We start from the raw sequence: 26,748 nt of genomic DNA on the forward strand, positions 1-26,748 counted from the left end.
GCGGTTGCCCTCTGGATTTGCAAAACATGCACATTGCACCGATATCCTCTGTGCTCCTCCTGCTGCCACTCCTGTCCCCAGTGCTCTAGGCCAAGAAGAGACCAACATCTGGTGACAGACAGCAGTATACAGAGGATTGTTATGAAAACCAGATTGCAAAGGGGATTGAGAGCCTTCCTACAGGATTTGTTCGTTCTTTTCTCATCTGCAGCAGACTATTTATGTTTACGTTGGGTTTTTTTCCTCCCCGCTAATGTGCTGCTTCTAGAGCGCTGGGGACATTAACTGATTTCCAAGGTTGATTTAAAGCAGCATGAATGAATTAGAAAGATTTTCTTTGGAAAGTATTAACTTGAATAGCACAATATTTATCTTTTAAATTCTTAATCAAAGTATATGTTACTGTTTCAAGTTCTATGTCCTTAAACCCTTAATACTTAGATTTTTGAAAGTGTTTTTTTCTTATTAGCATTTTAAATACTGAGGATAATACTGAGTTCAAAGAGGTAATGTTTCCAGGAACCTCTAAAATTTCCATTTTTATACAGTATCAATAGCCTTTCCTCTAAGTGTTTTCATTGGTTCAACTTGTAGCAGTTACAATTAGATGCAGACATATTTATAAGCATATAATATATGCAGTCATCTGATAATTATGTAACACTTCACACTGACTCTCCTGTAATATTTTACTTTATCAGACCTCTATGAGAAGCCGCATTGAAATATTCCCTGGGGCTGTGTTTCCCCCCCCCCCATCTAAAGCTCAGTGGCTCCCAGAGCACCATCAGGAACCATGCTGAGTAATCCAGAATAACTAAGAATAACTGAGATAAGCAATATACTAACTTCTCCTGATGGTAAGTTCTGGTTGTTGGTTCACTTTCCACAAAGTAATTGAGCTAATGCCTTGAAATACACTCCAAATACTTGAGAAGGAAATGAGCCACTCTCTTTGATAGTGTGTTTTAAGTCCTCTGGCCAATGCTCGTCGGGGCAAGAATAGCCAACCCCAGCGATCCACATGGTGTGGCCTGCAGACTCCTGGGGTCCCTGAGACCCTTGCTGTGAGTCCACCAGACTGACGCTGTCTCCATAATGATACTGAGACATTTTTGGCGTTTGACACTGTGACAGCATCTGCACTGATGGGACAGCAGTGCTGGTGGGGGAAATACCAGCACCCCAGAATGAATGAAGGGGATAGCACACCCTATATTTGAGTCACTATATGCTTCAGTCACACCCATGCAACTGGGGAAAAATAAGGCGATATTTCACTTTGGGACATCTTTGACAAAGCAGTAAAAACTATTAATTTTATTAAGCCTCTCCTGCTGAGTATGTATCCTCTTATATGTTCTGTGATAAAATGGGAAATGTCTATACATTATTTCTGCAAACTGAGGTACCATGGCTGTGTCTAAGGAAAGCTTTTTGTGGCTGTTTTAGCTGTGAGCTATATGAGACCTTTTTTTGATAGAATACCAGTGCTCCTTGAAAGAACAATTGAAGGACAAACTATTTGGTTATTTGAACTCTAGTATTTGGAGGATATTTTCTTGGAAAGCAATGAAATGAGTCTGGCACCTGAAGGGAAATAGCTGAGAATATGATGATTAAGTCAAATGCAAGGAGGATATGGAATAGATGTATCTTCTCATGATGATACAGAAATCTACGTCGTTGATATCCCCAGTCAGGATATGTGTGCAGTGACTGGACATGGAGCCCTTGGCAGGTGTTTCACTCACTACACGTTTGTTGCTTTGCTTTGCATGAAGTTGGGAAGGGTCTAGGTGTGTGAACTACATTACGTGGTTCCTCTGCTTCTAAAATAACCTGTTTACAGCCAGGCAGTTGAAACAAGGAGACTAACACCGTACCTTGATCTCCTCTGTGGAATTAGGGAATGTGAGCGTGTAGATGCCGTTGGTCGTCCGTCCTGACTTGAATACTTCCGCACAGTCTCTGAAAATGACTTTCTCTTCCTTAACATCAAAGGAGTACTTGGCTGCTTTTAAAAATATAGGAAAGCATTTAACAGGAATTCATGAAAAGATAAAAGTTTATTATTTTGAGATGCACTCAAGTTTTATTACATTTGAATTCTTATAATAAGTAGAAAGGACCCACCAGTTTTTATCCTTTCCAAAAAAAATTACTCCTTCAGCCTGTTCTGCATTAATTCTCAAATATTATCACCAGTAACCCATACTTCCTTTTTTTATCATCAACATGGAATGGAAGTATTTTGCAATTAACTATAGTAAACCATTACTTTAAAAAAATCTTCCATCTTGACTAGAATCACATAAAGTTATTGCAAAAGAATAAAAAAAGAATGTACCTAAAAGCAGTGTCCCCTCTACAGTGGCTGTGTGGCATACCCCATTAGCTATTATCCTACCCAGGCTGTGGATGTATGTTTTCTCCCTTTTTTAAAAAGCCAAGTCTTGATACATGTCTTTAGACTATTGGATAAAGATAATAAAAGTATTCTTTGGATTTTTAGCAACTGTCCCATTATAGTTTATGTTCGAGAGGAGCCTACCATTAATTTATCTTTGTCTTCGAAATTCTTACTCTAAGTCTAAAAATGCTAGGATTATGAAATTCCTTCAAAGTTTTACTCTGCTCTCAACATTTAGATTTCCCGATCCTTTTTGCCTTAAAAAGGGAGTGTGTGTGTGTGCGTGTGCGTGTGTGTTCCTGCAGGTATTTCTGTCCATTCTGCAGACCCACCGGAGTGCAGGCGTGTGGATTAGATGCACGGGTAGGCATCACAGGTAGACAGAGGTTCTTCCTTCACGTCAGCTAGAGGCTCATGGGGAAAGGAAAGCCTCTTCTGCTACTCTCTCTCCTGTGCTCCTTTTTCCTGCCAGGATTTGAGCTGCATGATTTCCTCTACTTTGGCTCATCAGAACTAACACCTCACATTATCTTGTTCCCACCAGATGTCAGATGATCGTTCTATGAACGTGAAAAAGTACTGGGATAACCGCATGACTTGAGGATGATGTGAGAACGTATTTCTTATGAAAGTGAAGAATATCTTCACATGATTCATATGTAAAATGTATCTGTTTCCAAAGAATCCAAGTTTAAACGACATTGGGAAATAAGCCATAGTAAGAACTAGACCCAATTTGTTTAAGGAAGATAAACAAAACCTTAAAATGACAATGCCACACAAATTGTATATCACATTTCTAATTAATGACTGAAGATGCCTCCCTTCTTCCCTCTAAAATCCAAAAAAAAAAAAAAGTGAAAGGTAAAACAGTAATAAAGTAGGCAAAATATATCTAAGGATGAGCGGAGAGAAGGGAGCTGACATTTCTCGAGTGCCAATTTTATGCCAGTCAATGCAAGTATTAAGTCAGTCTTCACGACAGCCCTCTGGGTTTAGACTTGTTTTTCCCACTTAAAAAATAAAGTCCAGGGGCGCCTGGGTGGCAGAGCGGTTGAGCGTCTGCCTTCGGCTCAGGGCGTGATCCTGGCGTTACGGGATCGAGCCCCACGTCAGGCTCCTCTGCTATGAGCCTGCTTCTTCCTCTCCCACTCCCCCTGCTTGTGTTCCCTCTCTCGCTGGCTGTCTCTATCTCTGTCGAATAAATAAATAAAATCTTTAAAAAAAAATAAATAAAAATAAAAAATAAAGTCCACTGTGGATTAGCAACCTGCCCTGCCTCATACCTGTAGACAACAATGGAACTAACGCAAAGTAGGCTCTTTGAGCCCAGGAATCATGTGTGTGGGGGGGTTTGCCTCACAATAATTAATAGTATAAATAAATATTCCTTCTCTCCTCTTCTTCTTCCTTCTTTCTGTTATTTTATCTCCCTGAATAGCATTTTTAAAAATTTTAATTTCACTACAGTTAACACACAGTGTTATAATAGTTTCAGGTGTACAATATAGTGATTCAACAGTTTTACACGTTACTCAGCGCTCATCACAACAAGTGTATTCTTAATCCTCATCTCCTATTTCCCCATCCCCTCACCCACCTCCCCCCTAGTAACCATCTGTTCTCTGGAGTTAAGAATCTGTTTTTTGTTGTTTTTTTTTTCTCTCTTTTTTCCTTTGTTTATTTTTGTTTCTTAAATTCCCACATATGAGTGAAGTCATATGGTATTTGTCTTTTTCTTATTGGCTTATTTGGCTTATTTTTCTTTGGCTTATTTCACTTAGCATAACACTCTGTAGCTCCATCCGTGTTTTCATGAAAGGTAAGATTTCATTCTTTTTTATGGATGAATAATATTCCATAGTGTGTGTGTGTGTGTGTGTGTGTGTGTGTGTGTTTCACATCTTTATTCATCTATCTGTGGACACTCGGGCTGCTTCCATAATTTGGCTTTCATAAATAATGCTGCAATAAGCATAGGGGTGCGTATATCTTTCTGGATTCGTGTTTTTGTATTCTTTAGGTAAATAACTGGGAGTGGAATTACTTCCTCCTTTTTAATTGGTTCTGGATGAGACTCTGTAAACCTTTCATAGGAAACATGTAATAGAAATAGTCCTTTTCTGAAAGATGAGAATTTTTTGGAATTTTGAGAGTTTCACTTACAAAATAATGGCAATTAAAACTGAAGAAAAATTGTTATGTAAACTTGACTTACAGTTTGACGTTGATATCAGGGTCAATAAATTATGAACTGTCTCCATCAGATCATGTTGCTGCTTTTGGAGAACCGAATTATTCACTGTGGCGGTCACCAGTTGTTTTTCTAGTTCTTCAATGATGGAATTTTGCTTGGATACTAACACCTGGAGCTGATCTTTCTCTTCTTTTATTGACCGTAGTTGAACTATATGCTTGTCTTCCATGTCTAGTACTTTCTTTTCCAGGAAACTTGTAAAGGGAAATAATGGTTAGTTTAGTGATTGCTTTACAGACATCAAATCAGTTTCATAATTCTTATATAATCTTTTATATTTATTGAATTTCTGCTTCTCCAAGACACTCTGTTTTCACAGAGTGAAGGTGTTGCCACAACCTTGCAGAAGCTCTCAAACTTGCTGAGAACATTAGATAAGTAAGTATGACATAGATATGAGGATGAGATACCCTAGCAAAAATGTAAGGTCCACAATCAGAAGTTATCACATGGAGTGCATTTGAAGACCATGGTTTTGCTATAGGGGACTGTGGACTTATTCACCGAGAAGGCAGCCTCAGTATTGGGAGCACACGTTGGTGGGTGGAAAGGTGAGTGGAAAGCCCAGGCTGAAAGCTCACATCCACGCATGACCTCCCTGTGTTACCATCCCTGCTCTGGATCTCAGGTGCATACCTACCTAAATGAATATCCATCTGTAGAAGTAAATATGAAAAACAGAGACAGTAGACTAGATGATGATCTCTGAGGTCCCTTCTAGTTCAAATAATCTGTAAGCCTACTATGCCTTTTGGGGGAAAGTCACATTTTCTGAATCTTTAACACTGCAAGCAACACTACTCAGCCGAGAAACTGACTACCCATGGTAGGTCTTAGCTATAAGCATTAACATCCAGTTTTAATAATTATTATTAGAAACTCAATTGCAGCTCTTAAATTTATCCCAGCCTAGGTCATTGCAAATCAGTATATGACAGCAAGTATTCGGTGAGTATACCAAGTCAAAAAATAATCCGTTACTGTAATGCTCTTATTTGCACTCCATTTTCATGAGTGTTACCACATTTATTTTTAAACTGTTATTTACTATTTTTCTTGATATTAGCCAACTTATTTTTTAATTGTATATCCCTTTTATTAATTTAAAAACCAAGATGACTTACTGTAAACAGAAGTTAACCTAAAAATAAATGCATAAAGTTTTTCTGTTTTCTACCTAAAATCATTTCTAGTACCATCAGCGTTCAGGCAGCATGCTTTAGAAGCACTCCTGTGACACTTGACCTAGACAATTAACATAAAATAAATGGGGCGTTTTTAAGTCACTAATCTATACTGCCTTCAAAATGACATTGCTGAAATTTGTTATCCAGCTGTCTTTTGTTGTCTTTAATATTCCATGGGGAGGCGTAAAAGAAAGATGAGACAATCCCATGGTCCAGAGTGTGAACACTCCAGGGTGGATATTTATTTAAAAAAAAAAAAAAAAAAAAAAAAAAGGCTTTTTTCTCCAAACCCTATCGCAGTATAGCTCCAGAGGGCAGTTGCATCTTGATCTAAAATAGTTAATATTAAGGTTAAATACAAGCATGGATTAAAGAGTTTAGCCCAGCATCATGTCACCCCAGATCACACTGGCTCTGAGAGCGCACCGTGTGATGGGTACAGAAGCACGGAGCATTGCATTTAAAGCTGCAGGGAGTCCCAGATTGTATTTTAGGTACCACTTTGCAAAATGCAGATCTGGACCCACTACTGGCTTGGGAAATCCATTTAATGAGTGACAATCAATAGTTTTTAAATGAGAGAAAGTTAAATAGGATAAAGTTAAATAGGATAAAGTAGATGAAAATAGACTGTAAATTCATAGCAAGGACTTGGCACAGTGCCACAAATGCCATGGCCAAGAGTTGGGGGGGTGGAAGAAAGGAGGTGGAACAGCATGGGGGATACCCACATTGTGTGACAGCTCACACGTTAGCATAGTATTTGATTTTCTGATACAGGATAATCAATTCGATCATCAGTATAGAAGTTGGACTTAGGTATAGCTTATCTTCCTATTAACATAGCTCATGGTTGGTTGAGAAGTGTGGGGAAGTATCCTTTGTGGACAGAAATAGCAAGGCTCTTCAGAAGGGGACAGCATCAGTGGCGGCACTTTTCAATAACAATAATCACAGTTTAATTGGACTGGTACAAGTAGGCCATAAATGAATCATTTATTTTTAGAAGGAAAAAAAAAAGAATGATAAGATGAAAACCACATAGCAATTTTCACCTTCGTCTGGTGAACCTAAATATGGGATAGTGGCAGTTTTCACAAAAACATTGACCCTAATAAGTACTTTGGCTTCATTGGAAACTATTCTGTAATGAAAATGGTTGCACTTTGGGGGAAATACTGAAAGTAATTTAAAGGTATGGTTTGTCACATGTGCAAACCATCACAGATAATTGTAATGATGTTCTTGCAAATGAGATCCTAGGCTAGTCAAAATATAAGACACCTGAAAACACAACATGCCAAACTCACTGGAAGATGGAAAATCATCTGCACAGTTTTCTTATTTTTATTGATTTACACTCATTAATGGAAACCTTATTATTGTCACTTCATTTCATATTTTTGATACAAGAGATTGTGATTTCTGCAGCTGCTAAAAAGATTACTGTTCTCGCAGGTATGGATTTGTTACACATGGTTTTTATGACAAGTCTGCTGATAACAAGCTATCCCTGTCGGGATCTGTGCTTTGGCAGGTCATTCAGAAACAGTCCGCGTACAACTCTGTTCTGAGTGAGATGTTTGCAATCCAAGTTGTGGTGCTTTGCTGTTGTTAAGTCACCTAAAATTATAGTTTATTAGGTATGTTTGACAAGGTGCTTTTATGGAGGAAATGTGTTGTTTAAATTTAGTGTCATATAAAAGTAGGTTCAAAGTATCCGAAAAGTGCGTCATTGGTCAGTGTCGATTAAACTGGGGGAAAATGTGAAAGATTTAAGTGAAAAAAAAATGTGAAGGTTCCCATATGCAAGAATGATCAGAAAAGACAGAAAGCTACGGGATGGTTGGAATTACTGTTTTATACATTGTAAAGCTTTAACATACAAAGAAATTTTACCAAATCACGGATGATCAAAAGATGGAAGGACAGTTGTTGAATGTCTTTCAGAGCAGTCCCATCTGACTGTAACAAATTCACTTGTAGTAAAGCGAAAACATTAAGCAGTGTGTCTAAACTCAGGAATCAGAGTTGCACTTCTCTAGGCAAAAGGCAATGTGATTTGGCAAATATTTACAAAGATGATACTCGAGTGACATAACTGACATACTTAACTGACAGTGTTTTAGCATATGGAATTAGGAACGTGAGGAGGGACAGTGTTCAGTACTGGGCTGCGTTCAACTGATTGCACATAGCCCGACGGTATTGTTGTGGCAAGCAACTAGAGTAATCACTCAGCTCCCATGTCTTCCTATTACTGCAACATCATTAAATAAGAGAACATTATTAAATAAGACCATTTTAAGAAAATGAAATTGGAGAGATTGTTGTATCTCATTATTGGTCTCAAACTTTTATTTATGACTTTGCAGAAGGAAAAAATTGAAACACTGAAGAAAAATACTTGAATTATAGAAAATCTATTTGCAAAGAAATAAAAATTAAAGAATTGAAAAAATCTATTTGCTCTTCAAAACCCTAAATCAGTAGTGAGTTAAACCTGTTACCCAAAGAACAGAAAGAATTATTTCAGCTGAGTTCCTGATTAACAGGAAAGAATGATTGTAAGACATTAAGTTCAGCATCATTTTTTCTTAAGAATAAAGAACTGTGTAATGAAATTAAGTAGCTGTGAAATAGAGCACATTGTTGTCTGGCCATTCTCCCTGTTGTATAGACGTGTCTTGGTTAGAAACAGGATAATAAGCACAATTATCCATATGTGTCCCCAACTGCAATAAACCTTTGAATCCCCACTGATCACCCCAAGTTTGTTTTTGTATTGGTTTTCTTGGGGCTTTTCTAGATCTTGTTTAAATATCAGTATATTTATTATTAACTTCTGTTTTTAGTTTATCGTATGTGTTAGGCGTAATGATTGCATCATGAAATGTGCATCAAGTGTGGGTTCCAGCTATAGATCATTCTGCGTTGGAAACAACAAAGTTCCCAGAGGCAAAGGAACTATTAAAAAGCCTGGACCAGCATTACTGTTACTCCGTGACACCGGCAGTATTTTGTCTTGGATAAACTTGCACAGTATGGAGGCAGAGTTTGGGAATCACTGGAAGACAATCTTTAAGGGGCCGGAGAATGAAAAAAATTGAAGACGGGTTTAGAAGGCAGGGTCACTTCCAGATTTCTTCGCAAACCCTCTCCCTATCTTTCCCTCACGAGGTGTCGGATGCTGACACTACACATTAAGAAATCTGGCATTTTGGAAGCCATGCTTATTATTAACAGTCACATGAAACAGGCTTTCAGATCTAGAAAGTATGCAATTCTAGATTATAATTTTTTGGGGGTTTTATTACCTGTTCTTATCTTGCAATTTGTTAATTTCACTGGTCTGATCCAAAATCTGTTTTTCCAATTTGTTGGTGGAAAGGGAATGTTCCAGAAGCTGAAGTTCAAGTCTTGTTGTCTGATTTAATACCTAAATGTAACAAAATAAAATTCCTATTTGTCATGTTTAAAGTTACATATAACTTCCTTTTAATTAAGTCAGCTAAATTATAGGAAAACATAACTAAAGCATTTTTTTGTTTACCCAAATATCTTATTTTATCATAGTCTTTATTTTAAGAAAAGGCTTGAAGTCCTGGATTGCATTGGAATGTGGTTTGTTTTTTTTTTTTTTTTACCGTGTCTTTTTTTGGAAAGTGTTTAATAGTTCCAGACAGTGGTATTTGTGTCAAATAATATAATGCCATTCTTCTTGTTCTGCCATCTTTTAGCATTTCTTTTCACACAGTGAGACAAGTGGGAGTATAAAATGGTCATATTTAATACATCAGAAGTTGTTGATAAATGAAAAAAGTTTTGCTTCCGCTCAAAACAAAATGCTGTTCTCTTATTTATCAGTAGGCGACATGATTAGAAGTCCCATGCTTCCAATCTATAAAACTGTAGCTCATTTTTAGCCTGACATTTCCTAGTTTGTATTCACTTGTTTAGCCTTTTATTTTTTATTTTCCATTTCTCTCTCTTTGAATTTTAAAAATCATATTGACCACTTAGGAAACAATAGTACATCGCCCTGAAGTAGGAGCTCAGTTTTACTCTGTGGGCTTCTCTGGCATACGCCATATGCAATATTGCTGTTCCCATTGTGTTCTGACAGATTTAAGGATGAATTCTTTGGCGTTTGGCTGCCTTCTAGCAGGAAGAGTCCGTTACTCACATCCTCTGGGTCATGGTTATTCAGGATGTGACATCACATGTAAGTGTAAGGCAGAATTGTTGCCCAGGAATAAGGGTCCTTGAAAGAACCATTGTTTGCTCAGGGTCTGTGTCATTCATAAAAGGCTTGGCCAGGTCCCACTGGCCAGCTTTAGGGATAGTCCTGTCCTTAGTCAAAGCAGGATGAGTTCATACCATGAACAGTCTTATGAATGAGTGAAGACATTGGCCAGCAGAAAGGTTGGGTGTTAATATTAACACCTGGGCTATAGATTTGGCCTACATCTTCTTTGGGCCCAAATACTCTTATGTTGGTAATTGCTAAAAGGAACTGGAAACTGAGGTCTTTTATTCAACAGCTAAGGGCTATACAGTGAGCCCAATGGGCCAGAGGTAGGGAGGATGGCATGTAGGTCCTCACTGACCCGGGATCAGTGGTGCTGTTTTCTGTCACTTTCCCAAGGCCTCCGACTGTAGGTGACTATCTAAATTATCCAGGTCAGGTGGTTGTCTGTGGTCTCTACCATCTCAGACCTCCACCCATCCCTCATTGTCTGGTTGAATAGCCTCTCACTCTGGCAGCCTACAAGAACCTTGTAATCAGAGAATTTTATGTTTGGATTTGAACCCATTTCACACAGCAGTTGCTCAGTAGTGCCTTAAGTAGATTTGGTGCATAATTCAGTCCCTTGATGTCCTTGCTCAGGCTCAGCCATTTTAATGTGGTTAGCTGGACATTATAGACTGTTTTCTTTCCAGCCACCTTCCAATTTTCCTGTTATAACAAATCATATGATATCTTGTTTCACAATAGATTTTTTTAAAAAGATCATGTGACCCAACAAAAGCTCAATGAAAGCTAGAAAGCGTGCCTTACACAGGATGTAGTAAAGGTTTACATCATTGCTTTATGTCTTACACTCAATTACCATTGTCTGAAAATATAAGAAATGTTATACTCCCCAGACATTTTTTGGATGAGCTTGATTTCCCACTTAGTTTTGCTGTTAAAAGGTAGGGGATGTGACTTAAACATTGCTAATTTATTTTAATAATTAACTATGGATATATTGATACATTTAATTTAAAATTTTTATCTTTTCATTTTTAGCTTTTATCACCTCTTGGGATTACAATTTTCACATCTTATGATCCATCGTGTAATATACTTATGCTTTTCCTGCATTGTTCTAGTATTGTGGGAAGATTTGGTAAAGAAGTAACTTCTTATTCTGTCCTCAGATAAAAATTGGTTTTTCTCTAACCACTTTCCTACCGTTTCCCCTACTTTGTCCAACTGTTGTTAGGGGGACAATGAAAGAAAAACCGAACCATTCTAGATGTGATCTTATTCCAGTTGGGAGGCTTATCATTTCTCTTACCTCATATCCCCTTCTGCTGTTGTCTGATGAGGTAGCATATAGGAATAATACATTATAAAAATTATTTACTATTAAATCCTCTCTCTCTCTCTCTCTGTTATTCTCTCCCTCTCTCTCTCTTTTAAAGCATTGCTTACAACTCAGAGTAGGCAGGTACTAACTTCATAAGCCTAGAAAGAATCCAGGGTTAGGAACCAGAAAGCAGATTCACCAATGAAGAGAATTGAACTGGGAGCATCTTAATAAATTCCACCAATAGTCCTTTTTTCCCACCTAGACTATTCTCTTTTTTTCTTTTTTTTTAAAAGATTTTATTTATTTATTTGAGAGAGAGAGAGACAGAGCATGAGTGGAGGTAGGGGCAGAGAGAGAGGGAGAAGCAGACTCCCTGCTGAGCAGGGAGCCCAAGGCAGCTGGATCCCAGAACGCTGACATCATGACCTGAGCTGGGGACAGATGCCCAACCGACTGAGTCACCCAGGCGCCCCCTAACCCCCGGACTATTCTTACTCAGTCACAAGCTGTGTGTCATTTGGCATGACTCGATGAATTTTGTTTCAGTATTTTGAGGTTTAATGTCTTGGTGTTGTTCTTTTGTTATTTTCATATTCCTGTCTCCTGCTGTCAATCAGCAGCTCCTAAAATCTGAAAGCTAAAAGGGCACTTAGCAGCCAGTTGTAAGACCCAGCCCTCACTTGATAGTTAAACCCCCTCAGGCCCCCAAGAACTGAGCCTTTCATTTCTCAAATGCACAAAAACAGTTCAGTACTTATCCAGAGTCCAGAAGATACCCAGCGAGGCAGAGAAGCACTTCCTTACCTTGTAGTTGTTGAGTGTGCTTCATGTGAAATGATTCACAGGTTGTTAGTAGAACAAGTGTAATTTAACTGCAGTATGAAAGATGAGAATGGGGACACATGGGTGGCTCAGTCGGTTGAGTGTTGGACTCTTGATTTCAGCTCAGGTCATGATCTCAGGGTTGTGGGATCCAGCCCCATGTCTGGCTTCACGCTCAGTGGGGAGTCTGCTTGGGCTTCTCTCCCCCTCTCCCTCTGCCCCTCCCCTGCCACCCCACTCTCTAAAATGAATAGATAAATCTTTAAGGAAAAAAAAGATGAAAATGTATTTACTGATTTTAAATTCTTATCTAACCACAAATTCTTATTTTACCAATTTTTTTTCCTGCTACCCTCGAGCTTTCTTCATTTTTCCAGTAATTAGGTAACCATGCAGTGTGATTTCTTGCTAGTTGCTCATCCAGCCAGACCATTAGGTGTTTTCTGCTCCATTACTTACTTGTGCTTCAACGTCTGTCAACTTCCGTGTCTGCGCTGCTGTTTGATTGAGCAGGTTTGTCCCTATCTCTATCATCACCGCAGTCTGGTTCTGTACTGCGTTCTGTTGCAGCTCTACCATTTCTCTCTTCATGTTGTCCTGGATGTAATTCTCGAGCTAGAAAAGAACATGTGGCAGAAAAACAGTCATCAGTCAAATGGTCAGAAACCTCATTCCTAAATATTTTCCCTTTTCCTTTTAAAAAAATGTGTTGGAAGACCTGTGCCTTGCTTCAATTTTGCTGTGTTTTTATCGCTAGTAGTACAATGCAGTATGGTTTTATGTTGACTTAAATCCAGCAGCTTGGTCACATCACGTGAAGGAGACAGAGCGCTCGTTGTTTTTGGTCACTCTAGAAAGCCCACACCATGGCCGGCACAGGAGGTGGTGAGGCCCCCGCTCAGAGGTGGGCAGGGGGGTGCCATCAGCAGCCATTCTATCTAGCTGCAGCTCTGTCCTCGTTAGGCAGGAAAGGACAATTTGGTATTAAGAAGCTTCACTATTTCTCCCACATTCTAGGCCGTAGTTTCTTGAAATAGAGACTTGAGAAGGCTGTGTAGGAAAGAGCAAGAGGAAAGGCTCACCGTTGGATTACCCCTTCACTCACAGAATCACCCCTCAGTTCCACGTTCTGCAGGTCCCCCACTTCCTGCCTACCTTGTTCAGCACACATTAGACCCAGTAAGTCTTTACTAACTTATATGCGTTTTCACAAGTTCCTCATTTCAGGTAGTAGGCAAACGTGTAATCCTACACTAGGACCTTCATCACTCCACGTGTTGGGTATGTGGGCATGCCAACTCATTTTAATATTAGCTTCAGCACAAGAGTGAAGAAGCTAATTTCACTGCCATAGGTATAGATACCTATATCTTTGGCACTAAAATCATACAACTAAATATAAATGTAGGACATCCAGGTGTGTGGGAAGGAGCATGTGGGCTTTGGGCTGTGGACACCTGTTCTGTTATTTTTCTTTGACTCTAAGGATGTTGCTTAACTTCAGGGGTGCCCAGTGTCCCCCTGTACAGAATAGAGTTTCTGATCGGTCAGGGAAATGTTTGAAGGATTAACTAAGCTATGCTTTTACAGTCATCGTGTACATGCATAACTTTGGATATGTAAAATGTAATTTCCTTTCTTCTTTGTTTTTCATGGTGATCCAACGATAGGAGCCACATTTCTATTCATTAACCGAACTACAAGTTCACGAGGACAGAAACCCTTATTTTTATTTTTTTCTCATTTAAGTCATTTTATTTTTTCTCACGTAACTCAGAAATTTTAAAATTAAATTGAATAACTGAAAGATGAGTATAAAACTGCTTATAATGCCTTTCTTTAAAACTTGTAATTCTCTGCACAGAAACCATTTATAGAGCCAGTCACCAAACATCGTTTCTCCTAAAATCTTAACCACAAAGCAGTTCTGTACTCCTGCCTGTAGAAGTGAGAAAATACAATGGGAAGGGTGGAGTTTCTCCCTCAGAGTTCAAGGGCTTCTTTGTTGGTGCAGTTTTTATAAACTGTGTCTTTGATGGTACTATAAGTCTCAGGTTTGGTATTAGAACTCTGGGTTTACTGCCTCCATTTCTTGCTTGTGGTTGAGTCTGTCCCTACCCCTGTGTGCTTCTCATCTCCCTCCTTGCTAGTTATCTTGAAGGTTAATGGTCACTCCCTGGTTCTCCCCTGGTCAATGGGCAGGTCAGTAACATGCAACCTGACAATTCCTGCAGCTCTGATCGCTTGTAAAATCTTGTAGTCGAAGCCTTTCCTTCTCCATATGAATGAAAATAGATTCAACTGCTGTAAACTATGAAATCATGTGCTCTTACTTGGCAGTCCAAGCAATACCTCTAGTGTTGACGTCATAAAATCGGAAGAGTGAAACCGTTGTTAAGCCTGTATTAACCAGCTAATGATTAGTAGCTCAAGCTTTTTAGTGGCTTTGTCTTTTCTTAATGTATTCTTCTTCCCCTCCCCTGCTTTTTTAAAATTTAACTTTTATGATTTAAACAATTTGTAAGAACTCAGACAGAAGTTTGTTATTTCTCCATTCCTTCCCTCTGTCTCTCTCTCGTTCACACACTCTCTCACACACACACTCTCTCTTTTCACTCTCTCTCATCACCATGGGAGTAATAGAATTTTTGAGGTTAAAGTTAAAGTTATGAAAGTCATCTAGAGAAGTTGTCTTAGTTACTCTTAACACCCAGCAAAGATAATATTTAGAAAGACTTATTCTGGGAAGTTTGGACTTATTAAAGATATATTAAAGCTGGAGTTTGATTTAAGTCCATAGTCTAATGTAATAATGTATAAACTAGCATAAATAGAGGTCTTAATCCTCTTATTGATTTTAGTACTTAAGAACTACATAAAAATGATTCGATCCTTTGTCACTCTAAATCATATAACTAGAGGACGAAAATGGGTCCTTCAGTCCTCCCCCACCCCATTCTAGAACTACTGAGTCAGATGTGGTTACAACCATCAGGACACATGAGAAGCTTACTTATAATTTGACATTTTAAAGTCAACTTGCCATTTAAAATTATACTCAAGAACTTTAAAAGACATAAAAGACCCAATTTTTAGAGTAAAAAGTTTTAACTTTATTGCCGTAACTTTTTCTAAGCTTGAAAACGATAGGGAAAAAATGCTTTTAAGTCCCTGTTTTTCAGCTTTTCAGAGGACGAAGTCCATGTAAGTGGTGGGTGTGTGGGTGTGGTCAGTCTTACATGGAAGCAAGTTACAGATACACGTATACGTGTGCTGCCTGGGTGTGTATAGATCTCATATACATAGTATATATGTGGCTAGTGTCTATATACGGTATCCACAACTAAATAAAGTAAAATTCTGTATGCTACTGACCCCGTATCGAATTGAGGGCTGGGGGAGAAAAGTGGAACAGAAACAGAAATATCAAGAAGTAGACATTTTTGTGTTGATTCTCAAAAAGACTTGTGCTCTCACACTTGAAGCAGTGAAAATAAGGTTTCAAGAGACATGAGCGCTGTGAGAGTTGAGTGCTGTTTAACAACAAAGAATAACGTATTTAGTCCCAGAAGCAATAGCAACAAGAACAGCCACAATAGCATAGTTAATGTTTGCTGGGTGCTGCGATGTTCCTGCTGTGTTCGCTCTTTCCACGGACTCCAGGCGCCCTGGATCTTAGGCGCGTGCGCTAGGACGGGTGTGCCTATAAGAACACTGGTAGTTCAGCCCGGACGCCATGTCACCCTTTTCCTGCCTTTTCCTTCTTTCTAGTTTATTGCCCCGGAATGTATTTTTGTTTAGTATCACTTATTTTTATCGCCTGCGACTGAAACCCAGAAATATAGAAATCTGCCCAGTGCAATTCCATTCTAGTATAAGGAAGTCTTCGTTCAAGGAAAAGTGTGAGACGAATAAGATCTCTGCTCCTGTTAGCAGTGTCACGCTCCCCTCTCCTTGGGCAGCTGTTTCTGTCTTTGCCATCTGCACTTAGCTGCTCTTCTCAAAACAGTTCCAAGATACTTGAACCTCCCCAGGGAGGAGACGGGGTTCTTCCTCATTTCACACGGGTGGCTTCACACACTCATGCTTTGCAGGAATTCTTGACATTGCCTTCATGTCCCAAGATGATTATGCAGTGTTTCTGATTTGTGAGGCCATGTGCCCGTCCCCATTACAGTTTGAAAGGATGGTATCGACATTCATTTACCCCCCTTCCTAAATCGTTGTTGGTCTAAGCACTGAAGTCCTTAAGCTGTTTCTCTTTCCTTAGAGGTCAAATGAATAATCCAAATTCAAGGAACGTTTCAAGGCTGTCACTGCCACTGTAATTGCATGGGTTGTTGCTCATTATTGGTTTGATTTGCTAATAAAAAGTGCACCCTAAACATAGCCTTTCATGTTGGCGACACATTGAAGTTCAAGTAACCAGAGTAAAACTATTTTAACATACATAAAGATATATATTTTTTAATGTAAAAATCTGTCCTGAAGGTTTTTGATTACTTCTCCAACATTTGGAATGATTAAATTTGACAAGAAAAATAAGTCTGTTTGTAAGGGAACTATGGCAGATTGATTACACATTAAAATGCTTCCCTTGTTGTCTTTCATCTCACTAAGATTATCATCATTTTTTCAACCAAAAGGAAAGTAATCTTGAAATTGGCTGGGGAAAGGAAAACATAGATAGTGTACAAAAACTATCCCCAACCTCAAGATTTTGATGTTGGTCCTGTACCAACTATATAGTCCTGGTTGAGAGATACTTTCTATTTAAATAAAGCTCTGTGTCCTAATTAATTAGTTTTTGTCCTCTGAATGCTCTACCTTCCCTGGGAAATTAACAAATTGTGGGAGGTTTCACTGGAAAAATTTAACTCTAGCATTGCAATTTAGAAATAAGTTACTATAACTGTTCTCTCTTGGGCACACACATCCCCAAAAAGGATGTTTTTTCCTACCCCAGTAATCCCTCCTGACTCGATCCCTTCTTCCCACCCAGTGTCTACCATCTTCTTCTGTCTTCTGGATTGTCACACAGCCCCTAACTGTACTCTGGCAACCCCACCCTGAGTGTTGTGGTCACTCTGCAGCTCAGATTACTCCCTTGTGGTTGTGGCTGTAAAATGAAGTGCAGATTCCCTCGCTTGGCAGCACATACTTCCAATCTGTACTCTCGAATCTCCCAGCCTGGTTTCCTCTGTGCACCTTGCCTCCTGGCTGGCCAGACCCCTTAGGTTGCTTCAGACCCCCTGCCTTTGTCTGTGGTCTCCCTTGGCCTGGGTCCCTTTCCCCCTTCTGCAGTTATCCCCTACCCCATCGCACGCCCTCCTCAAAGATCTCCACCACATTGTTGTGCTTTGTTTTGATACCCCAAAAAACATTTTGTACTTGTTTCATTGATTTTTAAATCTCCTACGACCAGGGGCACCTGGGTGGCTCAGTTGGTTAAGCGTCTGCCTTCTACTCACGTCATGATCCTGGGGTCCTGAGATCAATTCTCGCATCAGGCTCCCTACTTAGTGGGGAGCCTGCTTCTCCCTCTGCCTGCCGCTCCCCCTGCTTTTGTGTTCTTTCTCTCTCTGACAAATAAATCTTAAAAAAAAAAATAGGGGCACCTGGGTGGCTCTGTCGTTAAGCATCTGCCTTCGGCTCAGGTAGTGATCCCAGAGTTCTGGGATTGAGCCCCGCATTGGGCTCCCTGCTCAGCAGGAAGCCTGCTTCTCCCTCTCCCTCTCTCCCTGCTTGTGTTCCCTCTCTCGCTGCCTCTCTCTCTGTCAAATAAATAAATAAAATCTTTAAAAAAAAACTTAAAAAAAATAAATCTCCTATGACTACAGATTTATGTTCTTGTTTGCGTGGGATATGGGTGCTCTGTGGCTCTTTTTCAGCCGCACATCCTAGTTACAACACGCAAAGCATGTGCTCTTAAAATTAGCTTGAAAACTTGGAGGCAAGATTATTAAATCCAGGGATTTTCTGTTTGGAAGGCTTTTGACCTAATGTTCTTTGTTCCCTGTCATGAAGAAACTAAAATATCTTTTGAGGTTTTCAGACAGAAAAGTGGCAAAATGGGCTTTCCTCCCGCTCCTTATAAAGTTGTGTGTGTGTGTGTGTGTGTGTGTTTTAATCCAGAGAGTTTACTTCCTAAGCTGTTATGTAGTCAGCAGTATTTCAGGAGAGATGCAGAGGTTAAAGAGGGAAAGGCTGAGAGATACATGACTCAAGCACATCTTTGTCCTCCGAAACATTTGCGGGAGTCGGCGGGCAAATACGTTGCCCACACGTTGGAGATAATGTTCAAATGCCCCGGCAGCTAGAAAGTTCTTCTGTTGCCTCTTTGTACTGATGCCAAACTTGAATTTATCCAGCCTAGAAAAGTCTATACCAAAGCCACGTGCCTTCCTTTGACAGTCTCTAATTTTGGCCATTTATCTCCACAGCCAGTCCTATAACTAATTTGTTCTGCTCTATCTTTTCAGCTTTTTTCTATTAATAGTTTATGAGTGACTTTTAGTTATCTGATACTGTGTCTTGATAACCACTTTCCTATTTTCACTGGCCATAAGGAGACTAAAAGTGTGCTTGTTGAGGACTATAAACTTGAAAACACGATTGGGAACAGAGTTGCAGGTAGCACATGAGGCCACGCTAAAGTTAATAGCTTGTCCCCCTCCTCCTGTGACTGATAAAATCTTAAATAATTTGAATACCAGCATATCTATGCTCCCTCAAGCCCTATTTCTTTGCTCTTGCTTGTGAATGTAACTACATATCTCCCTCTGTTATATAATTGGGGGTCTTCATCCCATAAACTCACATCTCTTTGTCTCTTTGTGTGTTTCCCTTACCATCGTTCCAGAATCTAAAGAGAAAGTGTATTTTTCCCCTCAAGCATTCCAGTCATTTCCTACTGATAAAATGGCTGTTTTTTCATCAATAGCAGCCATTTTAAATATACGCCAACTTAAATATAATGAGGCTGGTATATAGTAACATAAGTGAGTTTGGGCATTTCATATGGGAAAAGGTATCACGTTTTACATATGCGTGGCTTTTAAACTGGTTCTTAAGGTATGTATATATTTACCCAAATATTTATTAGAGCTCTGGCTCACAATACCTTATAAATACTCCTGAGACAGGGAGCACATAAATGCAGCAAGATGTAAGATGATAAAAATGTTTACATAAAGCAAAAGTGGTAATAGCATTTACAATTGCAAAATGATTTTATACATACCAACTTCTTTATGTACGAATACATAAATATTATATGCTATATTATGTATATATTTCTTTATATATTAAATATGTTTATTAATTAGTTAATAGAGTAATTTCACTTGATTCTCCTACTGCCTTAGCTTGGGTTTCCCCTAACCCAGAGCCGGAGACAAAGGCGTGCATGCAGGAAGTTTATTTAGGAAGTGGTCCCAGGGAGCAGCCCTGGAAGACAGGCCAGGGAAGCAGGGAGGCTGAGCTGGTTCGAACGTGTGGACTTGGTTGGCCACCACTGGGGCAGCGAGCAACCAGTGAAAAATCCCACAAAACCTTCTGAGGAGCTGCAGGAAATGTGTTTCAGCCCCGAACCCTCCACCTGTGGCCAGGCAGGGAGGGCTCCTGTCCCTCTGGGTGAGGGTAGCCTTGAGGGCATCAGCTCTCCCACACTTGAGGGCTGCTTGCAGGAGCTCTGGGGAGGTTGGCCTGGCATCCTCAGCCAGCTGGGGGGGTCAGGGAGACCCAGTGTGTGGTGCTGGCCACGGAGAGGCCTGGGAGCAGCTGAGACTGGGGCTGCCGGCCTGGTTTACAGAGGAGAAAACTGAGTCCGGGGCACTCACGTGCCTCCCACCCACAGTGCCGTGGGCCAGAGTGCACTGTGACAGAGGAGGAGGCTAGGATGGAGTGGCACCCAACCCGTGTCGCAGGGGCTCCCTGGGCAAAAGCCCTGGCATCAGCAGTTCGGTGCAGTGGGGACCTGGTACCTGCTCACGGTGAGCTGCGGAGAAGAGCTGGCAGGAAGGCAGCCATTCTGACACTGACTTTCTGGCGCTGGAGACCAGAAACCCAGGCGCAGAGCACCCTCCGTGGAACCCAGGAGCCTGACAAGGTTGGAGCAGCTAGAGAGACTGAGGAGAACTTCACTTTCAACCTCACAAATACTGTCTACACATTAGACATTCTGCAGACTTTTGCATTGCTCTAGTTCTTGGGATATTTTGTTCTCAGCTTAGGAGTTGGTAGCGATGCTTCCTACAGAGATAGAAAGGGAATAGAAAACTATTCTCTTCTTTATAAAATGACCTGAATTATCAATTATTACAAATGGGAGCAGTTGAAATTCACTTCTGGGAATTAGACTGATGCATTTAGGCTACAATATAATGAGATTTCTTTTTAATGAAACCACTGTTTTTGCCTCTCTAGAACGAAGGTGCACTGAGAGAAAAAATAAAATGAGTAAATTACTTCAGTGTCCTTCTATGGCAGATAGTACCTTGAAAACATGTATATTCATAGACCTATGCATATTTGTAAACACACGTATGTCCTCGTGTGGAGATGTTAATAGATATAGATATATCCATCCATTTTCATTCCTCTATGGCATGATAAACCGTCCAAAGCTGAGGGGAAAAAGGCGTTAGAAATCAATGATACTGTTGAACTCTCTCATTTTCTGAATGAAAGTACCAGGACCTGGATCACCAGCGCGAGCTCACAGCCGAGGGAAGAGCAATACCCTGGTGGCACTCACCACGGCATGGTGGACCTGTGCTCACCTAAAGGAATGTGCCCCGGCTCTTCACAGGGATACTCTTTCAGTTCTGTGATGAAGTGTTCAGATCCCAGCGCTTGTTTCCACCTTTTATCTGCCCGTTTTCTGCGGTCTCTTTCTGTATTCCTGTGGCTTTGCTGAAATCCCGCGGAGATTTCTAGGGACCAGACATTGCGAGCGTCTTTGGAGCAGCCTTTTTTCCCCCCTTCTTTTTTTTTTAACATGAAATAAATGTACGCGGGCATAGTTACTAAACTAGATGGCCCGGAGAGGAGGGACAAGGCTAAAGGAATGTAAATGATTTTTGCCTTGAAGATACTTTCAAGGCAAGCTAGCTCTTTATGAGGAAGACAGGAAGCCTGTGTTGTTTCTTTCACAGAAAGGGAGGGAGGGGGCTTGGGAATGCAGATGGGCATGCTTGGGAGGCTCAGGACTGGGCTTTGAGCGCCCTGCTGAGCGTTGCCCATCAGAGCAGACCTCCAGCCAAGCTCTGCTGCTTTACCTCCGATAGTTAGCAAACCCGAAGATGGAGAGAATTTGGGGCATAACATTGGAAGATGGTGGCTAACTGAAAAGAATACTAAAAAAAAGAATTAAAACAATAAAAAGGGGGGCGCCTGGGTGGCACAGCAGTTAAGCGTCTGCCTTCGGCTCAGGGTGTGGTCCCGGCGTTATGGGATCGAGCCCCACGTCAGGCTCCTCTGCTGTGAGCCTGTTTCTTCCTCTCCCACTGCCCCTGCTTGTGTTCCCTCTCTCGCTGGCTGTCTCTATCTCTGTCAAATAAATAAATACAATCTTAAAAAAAAAACAATAAAAAGGAAGCATTTAGCAATAAAGTATCCCACCTTCTGCATATGATGTACGACTGACCCACTGTCAGCACAATGGACTTCTGTGATTATTTTCCCAGTATGGCCGATAGCTCTCTTCTGATCTGTTCATATTCTCTCCCCAGAACATCGTTCCATCCATTCTGCTGTGGACTAGGATAAAGGGATACAGTATACTTTTGTATCCACTCTTCCCTGATCTGACATTTCTGGGAGCATGGTGTGAGGGTGCCCTGCATACGGTGGGAGGGAGCTGCGTGAGCTTCCTTCAGCATCACATGCTGAAGCCGAACAAGGCCACCCAAACCACAAACGCCAGTAGCTGCAGTAATAGTCCTGGGAAATGTTTAGGCAAGTGTGTTCTTCTCACTTTCATAAAGCTGTAGCTGCAGCTTTTTAATTTTATGATTTTATAACAGTTCATGCTTTTCTGAGCCATTTAGAAGGGAAAGTGTACCTCTTCTCAAGTCTAGTATTAGATAGCCTCTAATTTGACCTCTCGTTCAGTCTTCGTTTCCACAAGTGTTTAAAGCTATGCATTTTTTGGGGTTCCTGGGTGTCTCCGTTGGTTAAATATCTGCCTTTCGCACAGGTCATGATCCTGGTGTCCCAGGATCTCCCTCTGTCCTTCACCCTGCTTGTGCTCTCTCTTGCTCTCTCTCTCTTTCAAATAAATAAATAAAATCTTAAAAAAAAATAAAGCTGTGCATTTTTTTTCCTATTTTCTTATTTAGTCACATAATTCAGTGGCCTTTGTGTGCATACTTTAAGAAATTGTATTTACCTGGGCTTTGTAGGAATAAAGTGGTCAATCTTTTTTTTTTTTAACTCACATTAGAGAATAGAAATTATTTGTTTAATTAGGCCCTGTTAATTTTTAAAGCTGTACGTTCTTTAATCTTTAAAGCTGTAATGCATTTTTAAGCATGTTAACAATTTATTTAAAACCTGATCAACGGTAGAATTTTTTTCTAAGCGGAAACAGTGTAGCAAATGCAAAACAATGTTCAGTGCCCAAATTATGCGGCAAAAGAATCGTGTGGCTTTTTTTTTTTTTAACTAATTTTAACTCATCTTCATTTCTTGATCTGGAATTTGATAAGAAGCATATTAAGTATGTTTCAAAGTGTTTATTGTTCACCTCTGAAATGCTGACAGCCAAGTGGGACTGCTGTTCACTTTGGAAGGCCATACAAGAGCTCTGAGCACATTCCACTTCTGTCTATGGCTCACAGTCCACGGAAACTGTTCCAAAAGCCACACACACACAGTGCTCTGGGGACGGCTGTAGCTTGACTCCACGAGAACAGAGCCTCAGCTGGGAACAGCACATAGTGATTATGACTTGGGACAAATCAGTGAGCTTCTAATTATGTCTTCCGAGGCCTCCTGACCTGAAATAAGAGAGTATCCTCCTACAAAATATATGTTGTATCAAACCTCTCTTTACAAAATACCAGTTCTGAGGATGATGTTTCTGATTCATTTTTTGAGGGAGTTTATTTCAATCTTTTGTTTCAGGGGCATGCCATTCATGTACTGGGGGAGTCACGTCCTCTCCCGTGGCTGAGGAGGAATAGAGATGCAAAATTGGCCATAAAATGAAGGTCCTTCTGCTTCTTATGGAGATTAAATGCACACTATTCTGTTTCTATAGGATTACTAACTTACCCTAAAGTAATTTTTCATAAAATTTCAGTGTAAGACGGAATCCTTTAGATGAAGACACAGATACTTTGCAGTAAAATAACCTTTCTTACATACTGACTTTCTATATATAAAATCTGTTGATCTGTCCAAATCAGGAGGACTTGAGTTATGTTTTGTGGCCAATTATATGGCACCAGTTTGAAAGGGCTAAAGAACATTGTTTAATGAACACTTTCCACTACTTGCTTTCTCACAATAGAACGATTATTTTGATTTGTTAATGTTGTTCCTTGGGGACGGATTTGATGTGCTAATGAACTGCAGTTTAACTTTTAAAAATAACATAATAGGTTACTGCTAAAATTAAATGCTGTCACAGGCATCACGGAGCAAAAGAAGCCATACACCAAAGAATACACTACATGATCCCATTTATATCACATTCAAGAACAGACCAAACTTACTGATGGTAACAGAGGTCAGAATAATGATTGCTGGGAAAATTGGACAGCTACATGCAAAAGAATGAAACTTGACCACTCTCTCACACCATACACAAAGATAAACCAAATGGATGAAAGACCTCGATGTGAGACAGGAATCCATCAAAATTCTAGAGGAGAACATAGGCAACAACTTCTATGACATCGGCCAGAGCAACCTTTTTCACGACACATCTCCAAAGGCAAGAGAAATAAAAGATAAAATGAACTTATGGGACTTTATCAGGATAAAGAGCTTCTGCACAGCCAAGGAAACAGTCAAAAAAACTAAGAGACAGCCCACGGAATGGGAGAATATATTTGCAAAGGACACCACAGATAAAGGACTGGTATCCAAGATCTACAAAGAACTTCTCAAACTCAATACACGAGAAACAAATAAACAAATCATAAAATGGGCAGAAGATATGAACAGACACTTTTCCAATGAAGACATACAAATGGCTAACAGACACATGAAAAAATGTTCAAAATCATTAGCCATCAGGGAAATTCAAATCAAAACCACACTGAGATACCACCTTACGCCAGTTAGAATGGCAANTTACGCCAGTTAGAATGGCAAAAATTGACAAGGCAAGAAACAACACTTGCTGGAGAGGATGTGGAGAAAGGGGATTTNATAGCTAAATCGTGGAAGGAGCCGAGATGCCCTTCAACACATGACTGGATTAAGAAGTTGTGGTCCATATATACAATGGAATATTACTCAGCTATCAGAAAGAACGAGTTCTCAACATTTGCTGCAACATGGATGGCACTGGAGGAGATAATGCTAAGTGAAATAAGTCGAGCAGAGAAAGACAATTATCATATGATTTCTCTCATCTATGGAACATAAGAACTAGGAAGATTGGTAGGGGAAGAAAGGGATAAAGAAGGGGGAATGAAGCATGAAAGACTATGGACTCTGAGAAACAAACTGAGGGCTTCAGAGGGGGGGGAATGGGATAGGCTGGTGGTGGGTAGTAAGGAGGGCACGTATTGCATGGTGCACTGGGTGTTATATGCAACTAATGAATCATCGAACTTTACATCAACAACCAGGGATGTACTGTATGGTGACTAACATAATATAGTAAAAGACATTTAAAAAAAAGAATAATGATTGCTGAATGGGAGATATTGGGGGTGGGGCTGATGGTAGTGCAAGGGAGGTTATTAGCTGGGAAGGAGCAGGAGGGAAACTTCTGGGGTGCTGGAAGTATTTTATATCTTAACCTCAGAGCTGGTTGCATGACTAAATTCATATTTTAAAAGTTCACAAAGCTGTTGATTTAGGAATTGTATACTTAATACTGTGTTTTAGACTTCAGTGCAGAGTTTTTTTTTTAAGGAAAGGATATTAAAAATGAAATGTTTGACAAATTTTGCTGTGACACCATGACCCTAGTTCCTCTGAGTGATTTCGTTTACCTCTGTCTGCAGCTTTCATCTGGTTGTTCTAAGTACCGCCTAAAGAAATGAACTTCGAAAAAGTGATTTCACAGCAACTGCAGAGAGCTATAGATTAAACTGTTCCAGCTGCCCAAAGAGGGTTAAAAGTATTCAGTTAGGTAAATTAGTGATTTCACATTCCGAAACTCAGTTCTTTCCGGATCAAGCATAAAAGGCATTCGCTCTTGGAAGACCAAGAAAGAATTCATGCAGTTCCCATTAGTCTAAAAATAAATAATAAATAAATAAATGCCTGAGTCATGGGTTGCATTTTGTTGGAGTTCAGTGGCTTCAAGTGTAGGAAGAAAATGATTTATTCTCTGAATAACTGTGCTACCCATTGCCCATTGGAATGAAAACAAAATTACTCTGAGAAAAGTGAAATCCATGAATTAGTCCATTGAATTTGATCTTATTTGAGTTGTTCCAATTGAAGCAGTTCTTGCTTAAGCAACCTGATTTAAAAAAAAAAAACCTGAATAAAGTGCCTTTGTTTTTGTTGGGTGAAGGTGGGGAAGAGGTTGTGATTCTTGAAGCTATTGTGATTATGGGGTTGTCCTTCCAGCACAGATGCTAAGACTCAGCCACCCCGCGTGTGAATCCTAGCTCAACTATGTAATAGCTACCTGGTCAGCTTTTTTTACCTCAGGTTTCTCATTGGTAAAATAGGCATATAAATGCCTACGGAGCTATGTTAGCATAAAAATTAAATGGAAGAAATTAGCACTGTTCTCAAACAGTTTGCCAGGGCACCCTGGGTCACTGCAGCAAAGCCATAGGAGCCGTGGGAGATAGGTTAATGGTCAAGGGAAACCCCGCCCTACTTAACACCTGCCAGCCACTAGAAGAATTAGTATCACAGAAGAAAAGTAGCTCACAATTTCAGCGCTATTAGAATATGCCTCTGAGGCAAGTCCTGCATGACAATTGGCATGGGACTCAAAATGAGGGTGGCAGTGTCCAATTTGATTCCAAACTTTGAGAAGCTGAGGGATGCCTAGCTGGCACATATATCCCACTGGCAAATCCTTGGTATTACTTAAGTCTTGAAACATCTTTATAGACTCCTGCATTTAGTAGGATATGTACTCAATCTACCCCCTCTCCTCCCTTCCCTCAATCCATATATTGTCTTTAATTGCGATCTCTATGATTTGAAGTGTTGATTGGAAAATCAGTAAATCAAAAAGAACTGGTAATTATGTAAGAGCTTCCTTAAGACTTATACTTGAATATGCCTAACTTCCGAAACCATTAAGAAGAACCACCCGTTTCTTGCAAGCTGGTT

At 40.0% G+C, this 26,748-nt stretch overlaps 2 protein-coding genes across 6 annotated transcripts in view; one reads left to right on the forward strand and one right to left on the reverse strand.

The window, feature by feature from the left end:
• The window catches only part of MCPH1 (microcephalin 1), a 242,530-nt gene that overhangs the window by 127,316 nt on the left and 88,466 nt on the right, over window positions 1-26,748 (forward strand). The window lies entirely within an intron of this gene.
• ANGPT2 (angiopoietin 2) overlaps window positions 1-26,748 on the reverse strand; it is a 55,395-nt gene that overhangs the window by 11,558 nt on the left and 17,089 nt on the right. The window contains exons 2-5 of one of the 2 annotated variants that reach the window (XM_011230077.3): window positions 12,721-12,876; window positions 9,175-9,296; window positions 4,632-4,864; window positions 1,887-2,014 (exon numbers count right to left, since the gene is read on the reverse strand). In XM_011230077.3, coding sequence (XP_011228379.1) covers window positions 1,887-2,014; window positions 4,632-4,864; window positions 9,175-9,296; window positions 12,721-12,876 — 639 coding nt within the window. Of the gene's footprint in view, window positions 1-1,886; window positions 2,018-4,631; window positions 4,865-9,174; window positions 9,297-12,720; window positions 12,877-26,748 lie in introns of both variants that reach the window. The other variant, XM_002923401.4, reaches the window with a different exon arrangement.

This window comes from Ailuropoda melanoleuca, chromosome 18, assembly GCF_002007445.2.
Source record: "Ailuropoda melanoleuca isolate Jingjing chromosome 18, ASM200744v2, whole genome shotgun sequence".
Classification (NCBI taxonomy): domain Eukaryota; kingdom Metazoa; phylum Chordata; class Mammalia; order Carnivora; family Ursidae; genus Ailuropoda; species Ailuropoda melanoleuca.